The 15,110-nt window shown below is 40.2% G+C and overlaps 1 protein-coding gene across 4 annotated transcripts in view; it reads right to left on the bottom strand.

Annotated features, from left to right (window-relative positions):
• EPM2A (EPM2A glucan phosphatase, laforin) overlaps nucleotides 1-8,819 on the bottom strand; it is a 117,413-nt gene extending 108,594 nt beyond the window's left edge. For 2 of the 4 annotated variants that reach the window (XM_032274537.1, XM_032274538.1), the window contains exon 1: nucleotides 7,751-8,130. In XM_032274537.1, coding sequence (XP_032130428.1) covers nucleotides 7,751-8,051 — 301 coding nt within the window. In that variant the 5' untranslated portion in view covers nucleotides 8,052-8,130. Of the gene's footprint in view, nucleotides 1-7,750 lie in introns of all 4 variants that reach the window. The other 2 variants (XM_032274536.1, XM_032274535.1) reach the window with 2 other exon arrangements.
• Nucleotides 8,820-15,110: the final 6,291 nt, after the last annotated feature.

Below are 15,110 nucleotides of genomic sequence, written 5' to 3'. Positions count from 1 at the left end.
AGCTGGGATTACAGGCACACGCCACCATGCCCAGCTAATTTTTTGTATTTTTAGTAGAGACGGGGTTTCACCATGTTGACCAGGATGGTCTCGATCTCTTGACCTCGTGATCCACCCGCCTCGGCCTCCCAAAGTGCTGGGATTACAGGCGTGAGCCACCACGCCCGGCCGATATTTTTAAAACCTGGACTCTTTCAACACAGCAATAAAAAGGCAAATAAGCCCACTGAAAATGAAAATGGACAGAGGATTTGAATAGACTTTTCTCCAAAGAAGATACACATACATATCTTCTTTGTGTGTACAGAAGATACAAACGTGTGTATCTTCCATATTGACGTACAGCCACATCATCAGTCATTAGGGAAATAAACACCACAACAAGATCCCATTTCACACCCTCTGGAATGACTAAAATTAAAAATACACACAATAACAAGAGTATGGAAAAACCAAAACTCTCATACACCGCTGGTGAGAGTGGAAAATGGTGCTTTCACCTTGAAAAACAGTTTGGAATTTCCTTAAAAGGTTAAACATAGAGTTACCATATGACTCAGCCATTCTACTTCTGGGTACATACCCAATACAAGTAAAAACGTTTGTTCACACAAAAACTGGTATGCAAATGTTCACAGCACCATTATTTTAAAAGTGAAAACTTCCTCAACTGACGAATGAATAAAGAAAATGTGACACACTTATGCAATGAATATTACTCAGCAATAAGAGTTAATGAAGTACAGAGGCATGCTACAACATGTAAAAACCTTGAAAACATTAACATTAGTGAAAGAAGCCAGTTACAAAGGGCCACATATTGTGTGACTCCATTGCTATGAAACATCGAGAATAGGCAAAGCTCTAGAGACAGAAAGTACATTAGTGCTTGCCTGAGGATACAGCAGGGAGGAAGAAAGATTAACTGGTAATGAGCATAGGGTTTCTTTTTGGAATGGCAAAAATGTAGTAGAATAAGTGTTGATAGTTACATCCCATTTTGTGAATGTACAGTGTCCCTCAGTATCCGTGAGTGATTGGTCCCAGGAGCACCAGCAGATACCCAAATCTGCAGATGCTCAAATCCCAAATATAAAATGGCATAGTATTTGCATATAATCTGCAGATATCCTCCTGTATGCACTAAGTCCTCAGTTAACGTGGTAGATAGGTTCTCAAAAACTGTGACTTTAAGTGAAATGATGCACAACAAACCAATGTTACCATAGCTAAGTGATATAAATAAGAGTAAAGTTTCTAAGGCATATTTCTGGTCATAAAAACATCACTAAACTTCTCAATAAATATCCAAAACACTTCCCATATTAAACACTGAAGTAAATGTGAGCTATACACATATTTAAGAACGATGATTAAAGATGAGTGTATTAGTCCATTTTCATACTGCTGATGAAACATACCTGAGATTGGGCAATTTACAAAAGAAAGAGGCTTAATTGGACTTACAGTTCCATGTGGCTGGGGAAGCCTCACAATTACGGCAGAAGATAAGAAGAGGCAAGTCAAGTCTTACATGGAAGGCAGCAGGCAAAGAGAGAGAGAGAGCTTGTGCAGGAAACTCCACCTTTTAAAGCCATCAGATCTCATGAGACTTATTCACTATCATGAGAAGAGCAAAAGAAAGACCTGCCCTCATTATTAAATTACATTTCACTGGGTCCCTCCCACAACATGTGGGAATTCAAGATGAGATTTTGGTGGGGACACAGCAAAACATATCAACAAGTAAGAAAATTATTTAACCAATTAGTGGTGAGTCAGTGAGTGACTGTGGTAATAGTGGTGGTGATGGGTTACATTAAGAAACAAATGTTCACAAAGTAAAAAATGAGCACCTCCTGCCACCACTCAGGTCCAAAATGATCACAAACAGGGAGGCTCACTGAGCACTTTGGTAGCATATTATTTGTTGTCAAGCATTTGTATGATTATCATATACTTTACAGATTTTTGTTTGACATTAATTTGTATTCATGTTTTCATTCATTAATCAACCCAATTATTCCAGTCCAGGATTAAGGGTGGCCAGAATTCATCCCTGCAGGTGCTAGGCAGGCACCCACCCTAGACAGGACGCCCTTCCATGGCAGGGCACTCATGCACACCCACACTAACTCTGATTGGGACCATATAGGCATGTCAAAGAACCTCACAGACACAGCTCTGAGATGTGGGAGGAAACCAGAGGACCTGGAGAGAACCCACACAGACACAGGAAGAACATGCAGACTCTGCACAGACAGGGGCCTGGCAGGAAGTGGTCTTTTTTCTCACTAACATTGTAATGAAACAACATTGAATGAAAGATGTTATTTGAGGATATGTTGTTCTTTAAATCAGGAGTCCCCAACCTCCAGCCAACTTCCTCCGTTAGGAATCAGGTTGCACAGCAGGAGGTAAGTGGGTGAATGAGTGAGCAAAGATTCATCTGTATTTACAGCTGGTCCCCATCACTCACATTATGGGCTGAACTCTGCCTGCCTCCTGTCAGATCAGTGGCACAGTAGATTCTCATAGGAGCATGAACCCTATTGTGAACTGCACTTGGGAGAGAGCTAGGCTGCAGGCTCCTTATGAGAATCTAATGCCTGATGATCTGTTGCTGTCTTCTCCCACCCATAGATGGGACCATCTAATTGCAGAAAAACTCAGGGCTCCCAATGATTCTATATTATGGTGAGTCATATAATTATTTCATTACATATTACAATGAAAGAATAATAGAAACAAAGTGCACAATAAATGTAATGTGCTTGAATCATCCCACACCATTCCTACCTCCACAGTTCATGAAAAAATTATCTTTCACAAAACTGGTCCCTGATGCCAGAAAGGTTAGGGACTGCTGCTCTAAATCATCTCTAGTTACTTACACTATTAAATACCTAATACAATGCCTACCCATCACTCCACTTGTGTGGAATCAACATAGTACTTGACAGACAGCAAATTCAAGTTTTTCTTTTTAGAATTTTGTAGAATTTTTTTCTGAATATTTTCAATCCAAGATTGGCTGAATCCACAGATACAGAATCCACAGGGACAGATGACTGAGTATCCTAAAAACCACTGAACTGTACACTTTAAACAGGTGAATTCTATGATATGTGAATTACATCCCAGCAAGCTATTATAAAAAACATGAATTTCCAGGATCCATCCATGAGGATTCTGTAGATCTGTGATTTGAAAAGCTCCCAAGGTGATCCTAATGCATTCCAGGATAGGGCTCACTGGTGTGCCTAGAAAATTCACTAGAAAGTTACTCGATGTTTTACGTTTGACAGAAAAGAAAAAATATCACTAAATATTGCTCTAGGAAAGCCAAACAGCAAGAGAGGCTGTCCCTGCCCACGTCCTTGATATGATGTAATAAGAAAGGCACTTTACTTCCATGTCTTCCCAAAATCCCATAATCCAAGTCTAAATGAGAAAAAACACCAGAAAATTTCCAACTGAGAAACTTTCTGCAAAATACCTGATGAATGCTATTCAAAACTGTCAAGGTCATTGCAGAAATACATAAAGTCTGAGAAACTATCACAGTCATAATGAGGGAATGTATCAATTTCTCTTCCCGGGTCCACAAGGCACGTGGTTTCAAAGGCAAGAACTTCCCAGTGACTTGCCTGACCTGCCTTAAAGACGTCTCCATCCCAGAGCCTAGAGTTCTTTGTCTAACTTTCCTGCGCAGGAAAGGTAAACTGCCCAGGTGAGCTCCCTTTCTTTAGAAAGCCCCCAAAAAGCTATGGGAGGATTGTGGGCCAGGCAACCAATCCGATGTCAAAGTCAAAGATCAATCACTCCACTGGAAGTTTGAAGGAACTCCTCTCATGGGCCAAGAACTTGAGTGCTGCGGGAGTAACTCCAAATTAAAAGACCCCCCTGCCCCTCACCTGTGTGGACTCCATCTCTGGATGCCCTCCCACAACAGTGTGAGAGTCCTCTCTCTCTCTCTCTCTCCCCCCCACCACTTCTTTCTTTCTTTCTCTCTCTCTGCCTAATAAATTGCTTTTCTGCAAAACTCTTTGGGTCCGTTACTTACTTGAACAAGCCCACTGCACCTGTGGGGCCTCTTCACCCATTCCTCGGGGAGGGGGGTCAAGAGCCTGGAACACCCAGTTACAATAAAGAATAAATGTAATGTGGGCATATAGATAAGGTCTTGGAAGAGAAAAGGCATGTTAGGTAAAAAATAATAAAACATGAAAGAAATCTGGATCCTAGTTAATAACCATGTATCACTATTGGTTCCTTAATTCTCACAAGTGTCATACTAATATAAAATATTAACAGTAGAGAAAACTGAGCAAGGAGTATATAGGAACTCTCTGTACTAATTTAAAATTATTCTAAACAGTTTATTCTTAAAAATACATGTAACATAATTTATCATACATTAAAATAATCCACAAATAAAGCTCAGCTATGGTTACTCAGAAAAGGCATGAAAAGAAGTAGTTAGATATTATCAATAACTGTTAGAAAAAATTAGTCAGTAGAAACTACACTCAAATATGACACATATAAAGAAACTAGACGATAAAGACTCTGGCTATAACTTCAACATAGTCACGAACTTAAAGAAAAACATAAGCTAGATGAGAAAAAAAGGAAAAAATGCAAAAGAATACTGAATGGAACTTCTAGAGATGAGAAATACAGTATCTGAAAATAAAAATTCACTGGATGGGAGTCACAGCAGATTAGACCTAGAAGTAAGCCTCAATCTTCTTATTTATATAACAATGAAACGAATATCTACCTTGCAGTGTTACTGTAAGGAAAAAGGGTAATTTAATTGAAAGCACTTAAGAAGTAATTAGTCCATGATATAAAAAAAGAGAAAACCTCCATCTCTTTCTGTTCTGTGCCCTATTCATCCAACAAATATTTATTGAGCAGCTACTCTGTATCAACCACAATTGCAGGATATAAAAGAATTAATAAAATACACATAGTCCCTACACTCATAGAGCTCACAATCTGGTAAAAGACAAAAACAAATAAATACACAAATAAATGTTGTACATGACATCTTTTGTTTTAAACTGCACCATGCATTGTTAGCTGCCTACCTAAGATCCACTTTCCTCATTCTTGGTAATCAGTACACTAAATTTCTTCAGGAAAGGAATGTGCTCACCTAATAAAACACTTTCCCAGTGATATGGTTTGGATTTGTGTCCCCACCCAAATCTCATGTCTGAACAGTAATCCCCAATGTTGGAAAGGGAGCCTGGTGAGAGGTGAGTGAATCATGGGGGCGGACTTCCTCCTTTCCTTTCTTGTGACAGTTCTCATAAGATCTGGTTGTTTAAAAGTGTGTAGCACTTCCTCCGTCTCTCTCTCTTCCCCCTGCTCCAACCATGTAGGATGTGACTGCTTCCCCTTTGCCTTCTGCCATGTTTGTAAGTTTCCAGGGGCCCCCCAAGCCATGCTTCCTGTATAGCCTGGAGAATGGTGGCTCAATTAAACTTGTTTACTTCATAAATTACTCAGTCTTACGTCATTCTTTATGGTAATGCAGGAACGACTAACACAGAAAATTGGAACTGGGAAGAGGTGCACTGCTATAAAGATACCTGAAAATGTGGAAGCAGCTTTGGAATCAGGTGTTAGGGAGAGGATGGGACAGTTTGGAGGACTCAAAGGAAGACAGGCAGATGAAGGAAAGTTTGGAACTTCCTAGAAACTTGTGAATTGTTGTGACCAAATGCTGACAGTGATACGGCTGAGATGGTCTCAGACAGAGATGAAGAACTTATTGGAAACCAGAGTAAACGTCACTCATATTATGCTTTAGCACAGAGACCGGCAACATTGTGGCCCTGCTCTAGAAATCTGTGGAAAGCTGAACTTGAGAAAGATGATTTAGGGTATTTGGTGGAAGAAATTTCTAAGCAGCAAAGCATTCAAGATGTGGTCTGGCTGCTTCTAACAGCATATGCTCAAATCTATGAGCAAAGAGATATATTTAAAAGGGAAGCAGAGCATAAAAGCTTGGAAAATATGCAGCTTTGCCACTTAGAAAAGAAAAATCCATTTTCAGGGAGGAACTCAAGCTGGCTGTAAAAATTTGCTAAGTAAGGAGGAATTGTATGTTAATAGCCAAGACAATGGAGAAAAGGCCTAGAAGGCATTTCAGAGACCTCCATAGCAGCCCCTCTCACCACAGGCCTGGAAGCCTAGGAGAGAAAAGGGGATTCATGGGTCCAGGGCCCCACCGCTCCGGACAACCTCTTACTATGAATAATAGTAAGACCCTGTAAAGGAAAGATAAACTGAAGAGAGTATCTTTCAGTTCTGTCATGGTAAAATAAAAGAATAAATGCTACCAGACCATAAGCCCAGTGGGGTACAAAAAGAGAACAAGGATAATATATAAACATATTCCAGTCGAATCTTCTTTACGGATTCTTTGTTTCTACATTATCACAGGCTAAATGGCCCATTTTTTACATATCAACTTCTCAAGAGACATTCATTTCATTGACTTCAACTACTGAGTCACACCCACTCCAGTCCTCAACCTTGCACATTTCCTTTGAAGAAATGGGCTGCCTCATTTCAGACGTTATTGGTGGGAACCGATATTAGTATCACCTTTTCAGGGCATAATTTAGCAGTCCTTACTAAAAAAAAAAAAAAAAAAAAAAAAAAAAAAAAAAAAAAAAGACTACATTTTGACCTAATAATTTCACTTGTTTGACTCTACTCTGCAGAAACATTCCCGAATGTTCAATGATAACCTGCAAAAGGAATTTCAATTAAGCTACTACTGTCTATAACAGAAAACTGAAAAGAACCTAAATGCACATTGGTAGATGCAAAATAATGTGTTGCCATTTAAAATATATATCTACATGTAAAATAAAGACGTCCCCAACATATTGTTAGGCAAGAAAGGAAAAAATTCAGAATTAGATATTATATAATTTTTGTTAAAAAAAAAGTATATGCATATATCATACATAAATGTATACAGGCAGTGTATTTAAGATGCGTGCCGGAAACACTGTAAGTTTTCACTATGTATATTTCTTTATCATCATTATTATTATTCTACAACCAGCATGTATTGTTTTAGTAGTTTAAGGCAGGTCATGTCTCAATTGTCATATATCTGGGATTAAAAAAGAAAAAATCCAACATCCAACATCTTTCCATTCGTTCATTCTCAAAATAAGAAAAAAAAAAAATTTATACAGTAAGTAACACGTTGCAGTCTAGGATTAGCGAAAATGCTAGTTTCACTGATTGGATCTTTTTTTAGTGAACTAGGGCAGGAAAATGAGGACACAGAAACCAACTAAGACGGAGTTGGGGCAGTGTAGCTGTTCGGCGGCGCGCGGCCGGGCAGCCCAGGGACCCGCGCAAAGATGACTCGGAGGGCGAAGGGGCCCCTAGCGGGAGACGAAGGGCACCGGCCCCTGACGCAGGCGCGGTTGGAAAGAAACTGGGGACTGGGTGTGCGCAAGCGGTGTCAGAGAGGCGAGCGACTAAGGGGGCGGGAGCGCTGTACGGGTCTAGGGAACCAGTAGGAAGCCGGAGGCGCGGCTGGCGGTTACAGCGTAGCCCGCAGAGCAGGGTCAGCCCGGGGCGCCGGCGAGTGCGCAGGGACGCGGGCAAAGAGCCCGGGACGCGCGCCGTGGGGGCCTGCGGGGCCCGCCCAAGGCCGAGGCCGAGCTCCCGCTCCGCGCCCGGGGCCGGCGCCCACTGCCAGTACCTTCCCAGGAGAGCTCTCCTCCTGGTTCCCGCTTCAGGAACTTGTACCAGAACGTGTCCACGCGGCCCGGCTCCGCCCCGTCCTGCGCCGCCTCCTCGGCCGCCAGCTCCACCTCCCCGAGCCAAAGGCCCGGCTCCTGCAGCGCCAGCGACCCGGCGCCCGCCGCGGTGCCCGCGGGCCTCATGAGCACGGCTCCTCCCGGCTCCCAGCGCCCCAGCTCGGGCCGCGACCCCACCACCAGCAGCTCTGGCCGGGCGCCAGCCACGGCGGGCGGCACCACCACCCCGAAGCGGAAGCGCATGGCGGGCGGCCTGCGGCGCGAATCCCCGGGCCCGAGGTCCCAGCGGCCGGCAGGCGCTGCCTGAGCGCGAGGCGGCCGCGGCGATTGGGCGGCGGCGCGGGAGGCCCGGCACAGCCGGGAACACGTGCTGTTCTGCGCCTTCTTTGGGCTGCATCATGCGGCCCCCGAGCCCAGGCCGCGTCCAGGCCGGCGGGAAGGGGTCCCGCAGCCGCCGGCCGCCTCTTTCGGCAGCGCAGCCCCGCGGGCGGCTGATTTCCACTTGTGGGCGCTGGGGAAGCGGCTATCGGAAGAAAAGGAAGAGAAAACGGGATTTGGGAAGGGAGGAAAACTTCTAAGCCAGGCGGTCGTCCATTCCTCTTTCCAACAGGCTGGAAATTAACTTTACGAGGATTATGAGGAAGGAAATGGCCTCCAGACAGCGGCCTCCTAATTGTGAAACGGGGGAAGATCTTGGACCCGGTCTCTGGAGCGCTCCATGTCCTAACCAAGTCACTTACTCTCATGGGTCTCAGGTTCTTTATCTGTAAAATGAGGGTATAAAATAATCTTTCCAAACCCTGCCGGCTCTAAAGAATATCTGATTGGTGGAGATAACTCAAGACCCAGAGCTGATGCAAAACATTACATACCATTCCCGTCTGAAAAGCCACATGATCACCTTCTTTTTTCAAAAACTATTAAATTTTTAGTATGTGTAAAGTAAGTTTGGAGTAATACTTTCAAGTCCTTTTCAAGGTCAAAACAAAAACTAATTCTGTGACTATAAATGTATGCATTTTTTAATGGAGTAATTATTTTTTTTAAGCCCTTTGTTTAAAATTTACTGTCAGTAAGCCACCACTTGTTTTTCAGCTTAAAACCTTTTTAGGTCAAGAAACAGGGTTTTTTAGCTGTCTGGCCAAAACCCAAAATACGTCTATCTTGGTCGGGAAGCTTCAGTTTGTCACTGCCATAAGACAAATGTCCTGATGCTTTTATGTACTTTAACAAAGTTATCCTTGTATTCTTATGTTTATATATTCACTAACATTTAATATAACACGAATCCATTATGTGAATTAAAGACACAGGCATTTTTACTAGTATTTGGAATTTTGTGAATAGCAAGGGGGGAAAAATGGCCAAAGTTTCATGCGTTGAGAATATCATAAGTAAAACAGAAAGTGAAAAAAATGTAAACTACACAAACACAGTCTCTTCTGGAACACTTAGAAAACTTATAATACAGTTCACTCTTGAATATTGACATTCCACTCAAAGTTTGGTTGGTTGCTAAGCTTAAGGATAAACACTATGAACAATGTGAAGACAGAAAGGCTGGCCAAACACAACTGATTCAGTAGCAAATCAGACATTAAATCACAGTGGCATGTGAGCCGGCTTATGCAAATTGCTGTTACAAGATATTCTTAGAGTAAGTTTAGGAAAGTGAGAGTCATTTGGCGATGCAAAGAGGATTTTCTCTGTAGTGGAATACAGACTCTAGTGAAAGTTCTTAATCCTTCAGGACCTGGGAGCTGACAGCTCCAGACTTGATTGTGCTCCACTGTGCTGCCTATGTTGTGTGCCTCCCAGATGGAGTTATTCCCACCAGCTCTTCCAGAGTGAGTTCTGCCCATTCTGTAGACAAAACAATAGCAGAAAAATTAAACAATATGTTTGTTCAACAGACACTGTTTACATCTCTCTCATCATAAAGACGTTGAATAATTTTAACCATTGGAAGAAATAACTCTCTTAAAAGACCCTAAACGAAATACATAATAGCTTATTTTATGGCAAGGATTTAAATAAGTTATAAATTGGATGGCTGCTCTGTGTGGTAAGTAAAATGCAACTGGAAAGGCGAACAAGACCAAAATAGGGCTTAAAGGACATATTTCAAACTTTGATCATATTTTGATGGCCAATCATTTGGGTATACAAATATTAACCATGATAATATCCATTGAGCCTATAGTATGTGCCAGGCACGTGGTTTTTGTACTCATCTTATTTAATTCTCTCACCAATCCTATAAGGTAACTACAATTGTTATCCCCATTTTAGATGTGAGGATACTCCAGCACAAAAGGGTCCAATAAACAGTCTAAAACAAGGAAGGGGCAGAGCCAGGGGCTAAAAGGCATGCATTCATCTTATAGATATAGATGCAGATATAGTTTCTGATAAGGAAAATCTGTTACAGAATGCATCTAAATTCTAGCATATTTAAATGTTATTCTCCATCAGCTCTTAATTTTAAAAAATTAAATTCCAGTGATTATTTATTGTAACTAACTTCATCCTTAGAAATTATGAACAGATGAATCATGAGTGGCAGTCTAAACAGATCAATGAATCTGTAAAGACACAAATATCTTAGCATTTGAAGAGAATTCGACTGCACATTCTAGGAAATTATAATTTTTATGCCTTTTTATACCTATGTGTTGGGAATGGAAACACAGATTTAAGAAGCCAAGGTGAAGAATTTTACCAGTTTTTAAATTGTGTTAGTTTTAGATCTTTTCCCTTGTTGGGTCCTCCATATGAGATTTCTGTTTACATTTCAAAGAATCATGGTATTTATTAAAACATTATTTATGAAATCCATTTGAGGTCAGATTCTTGATAATATGGGGACAAGCTAAATTTAGAGCAAGAATCAGTCCAATAGAGTAACATAATTCTGATAATAATTTTTAAAAGACCAAACCAATTTGTTGTCATTGAATTTCATTTTTATAATGCTGTCTTACATGTAACTATAAACTTTCCTGAGAAATGGGTGATAAATTCAAACGTAGAGTTTCAGCATCCAATTCAAAGGTAGATTCTTTTGAAGCCCCCTCAGGGAAAGCTATTAGTTCAATCTTAAGTGATTTATGATTTCTGAAACAATCTTTCACTAGTCGGCAAGTTATCATAAATCGTTCCTTGTAGTAGTGTATATGTATATACACACTCACTGATGAAAACCATATTTTATCCACATAGTTCAAGGACTGTTATAAGCATTGGTTTACTACTCAATAGAACATATCTAAAAGTTAAATATGTCACATATACTATTTTCAATTTTGTAGCATTAAAAAAAAGAAAAAAAGAAACTCTTTCAGAGAAAGTTTGAATACAGCTTAAAAACTGCAGCTAGCTTTTTTCTGGATTAAAAAAGTATAGCTTAGGCTGCTTTATAAGTTGGGGTTCCCATGGGTTAGAAACTCCTTTGGGAATCTAGAAGAACAGAATATAAACTAATCCAAGGCTTTGCCCCAAATTCCCACAACATTCCTCAACTATTGTAAAAATTCATGTCTTTTTTTGATGCATATAAAAATCCCTTTGTCTCCAGAAGATTCCAACAATTCCACTTCCCACCCATCCCACCGTAGAGAAGTTTTTGTATCTTCAGTGTATTGCCACCAGCCTGTTTTGTCATTCTTCTTTCTTTGCAATTTATATTGTTAAAATATTAACTTTTAGGAATGCTCCAAGCATGAAATTACAGTGAAGCCCATGCCCTTCCGAAAGACATTGACCTGCCCTTTTCCTCACACACCCTCCATCATAGTAAAATTTACACCTCCTCCCCCTCACTTCTCCAAAAACCTCTACTCAACAGGTTATTCAAGCCTATGTTTTGCTAGGCAATGACCTAAAATGACTTTGCCTGGGGAAAGTAGAGTGCCAAGCCAGGTGGCTGGACCCCAAGGTTAGAGACACTGGTTTAGAGCTTCCTTCAACTGTAAAAAGATCCTCCTAGGTCTGAGTAACTTGAACAGCAGGCTGGTTAACCCCCTTTCCAAAGACAGTGGAGAACTTGATAACTCAACCCTTAGGAATAAAAGAATGGTGGCTGGAAGGGATGATTTGAAACTCCCAAGGGAACATTGAAAGAGTTTAAGAAAAAGGAAAGAGACTAGCTGAAAGCAGAGCTTACTCATTTACGCTTAAATAGAGAATGGAGACTGTTGGTGGGGGCAAACCTGACAAGTACTTTTTAAGAACTTGAACTCTGTGATTCACTCTTTGCTTAGTTTTCCTAACCACTGCATGTATGTTATATTGAAAGTATTTTAAATATGAAACTGGGCTGCAGGCAGAAGGTAAGTTTGAAACATTCTTTTACTTCACCATCAGCTGAAAGAAGAGAACCCAGGTAAAATGTGGTAGTAACTGAGAAGCCTTGGGTGAAATCCTTTTGACCTACAGTGTAAGAGATAGTGTACACCAGGAGTTGAGTAATGACCCTGGGCTTCTTCCAAATCTCTAGTTCTTATTAGAAATTCATGGATTCCCTGGAAATGTAAAAATAGTGTAGGGGGAGATAGTGTACCCATATTTACCTAGTGAAAACAGCTATTTATTCAGATATATACACTTGTCCAAGCATGCACTAGAACCTAATTAAAATATAATTCTCTAAAATGACTCTCATGTATGCAAATTAATGGGAGAAGCAGCAGGATGGTTAAAGCTGACTCAAAGAGAATTTAAGATACAATGTATGTAGGCACTGAAAGAATGCTAGACAATTACTAGGTTAGATACAAAATTGATTAATTTCCTACTGGGCAATTAAACTGTAACATTTGGATTTATCTCTTCTACCAGATAGGACTCCCTTGCACCTTTAACAGATAAACACCTACAGGATTTTATATGTAACTTTGGGGGCTGGCCTCAATCAATAGTAAATAGTAAAATACACCAAGGCACAAATAATCTTATAAAGAATGACATAATTCTGCAGTGATCCTGATGCAGTCTCCAGAATACAGGACATGCAGTCAACCTGGCACCTTAAGGCTAAGCTCGGATACTTTTTTAAACAATGTGTAACAATAATAATAACTTTCCATGTATTGAGCTTTCATCTAACAAGTGCTAGGCACTGGGCAATCTCACCTACTTTATCTTATTTAATCCTCTCAACATTTCTCTATGTGAGAAGGTTGGGTCTCATCACACATATCAAAGGATTTGCAACCAGAATTTGGGAAAGGCAAAAAACAAGAACGGAATGGAGTTAGGAGGAAGCTGTATTCCAAGTCTAGGTATCTGCATCAACAAAAGCAGAGGCAGAAAATCTCAAAAGTATGTAATTTTGGAGTAAAAACGAAGAATGCAGATCTCTAAAATTGTTATTGCAAGTTAATTATGTGGCAAACATACATTTTGGCTTACTCAAATACATTTTAGACTATGTGCTTTACATGTTTCACATATCACTGTTTGTGACAAAGACAATGGGCAAAAAGACAAAGATGTTATAGTAGTTCTGTGAAGAAGAACAGAAAAGAGGGAAATAATGTCTTGGGTGTTTAATGTCCAGAAACAGAATATCAAACTTATTAAAATCAAGAGAGGCCAGGCACGGTGGCTTACACCTGTAATCCCAACACTTTGGGAGGCCAAGTGGGTGAATTACGAGGTCAGGAGTTTGAGATCAGCCTGGCCAATATGGTGACATCCACTCTCTACTAAAAATACAAAAATTAGCCAAGCATGATGCCACGTTCCTATAGCCCCCGCTACTTGGGAGGCTGAGGCAGAAGAATTGCTTGAACCCAGGAGGCGGAGGTTTCAGTGAGCCAAGATCATGCCACTGCACACCAACCAGGGCAACAGAACTAGACTCCGTCTCAAAAAAAAAAAAAAAAAAAAAAAAAAATCAAGAGATGAACCATTTCATACACCTCAGTCTAATATGAAAACATGAGTTCCATTATACTATGTCACAACCACAGAAATCACCACCTTGTAAATTGTTATAATCTATTTGCTATTACCTTCTGGAATGAGTATGTAAGTACATGCAGCTACATGTTTACCAGGCAAACAATCTCAATCATTGCAAAGCTAATATGCATTTAAAAATCTCATTCAGTTATCAAATCTTCACTGTATTAGGTTAGATACATGAGATGGCTTTTTATAAGTAAATGTCTTTGGGATGCAACAACATTCTTTTTTGGAATTGTGATTTATTATTACTGAGGAAAAGATTGATTTCCCAGAATCTTTTATTTTTGGTAAATGTCAAGCTCTGACTATACTGCAGTGACTACATTGCAGGGCCACTAAATTCACCTGAAAAATAGTTCTGTGATTTAGCTAAGTTTGCATGTCCAAGGTGGAGTAGCAATCAATTCCATGATTTAATTCTGAAATTCTTCTGTAAAATAAATGGAAACATAATTGATATTATTAATATGTGGGGGTTCAGTCAGGGTGGTAGGAAGAGGTGTAAGAGAATTTATAAAGGAAGTTATAGAAAACAGTCACATACCTTCTTGGAAGGCTGGAAGGTTTTTCAAAAGCTTCAGGATAAGTTATGGCTGAAGGCAACCCAATTCTCTTTGAGTTAATAGCAGGAGTAAGTAACAAAGGAATGTAAGGGAGTTTATCTAAATAACTTGTTTACTCATGTGGTCCTAAAACTAACCTTTAATCATTCATAAGCTGGATGACTCTCTTGTGGGGAGGGCAACCAGGTTTATTACCCACAAATGGTGTTTGCTTTAGGCCTTGGAACCTGGCCTTTAGTCATTACCCTTGAGTGGTGTTAACTCAAAGCCTTTGTCATTTAATGTGTGCTAACTAAAGGCTGGCAAGGGCAGTGAGTGAGCAGCCGTGGCTGCTAACTCTGTCTGCAGTGTCTGTGGCCATGGATGCCTAGTCTGCTCTTTCACTGAATATTGGTGTTGGAGTGCATTTGTTCATCCGTCGCTGGGTCAGTGTCGCAGGTCGGACCCCAACATTAATATTTAGTCAATTTAATATAATTAGATGTACCACATCATTCTGGGATATAAAATTTAAAGAGAAAACTATTGTATTAAGAACTGCAGATTTTAAAGAGCACAAAGATCTTCTGTGCTCCATCCTCTTTAATAATGTACAAGAAAACTGAGGCTATTTTGTAAGTTAATCACTTGTTTTTGTCTATAAATTTTGATTCTTAAAATATGAAGGATTGTCAGAGAGATATGTTTCCCCTTGTTTCCATTCTCTTCATTCTTACTCCTTTCCTTGAAAGACTATGAATCACTCTCAAGTGTCCATGATACATGC

Source organism: Sapajus apella, unplaced genomic scaffold, assembly GCF_009761245.1.
Source record: "Sapajus apella isolate SASKATOON/1434 unplaced genomic scaffold, GSC_monkey_1.0 scaffold6, whole genome shotgun sequence".
NCBI lineage: Eukaryota > Metazoa > Chordata > Mammalia > Primates > Cebidae > Sapajus > Sapajus apella.
The sequence above is the reverse complement of the archived record's forward strand: the minus strand, read 5'-3'. Positions and strand labels throughout refer to the sequence as shown.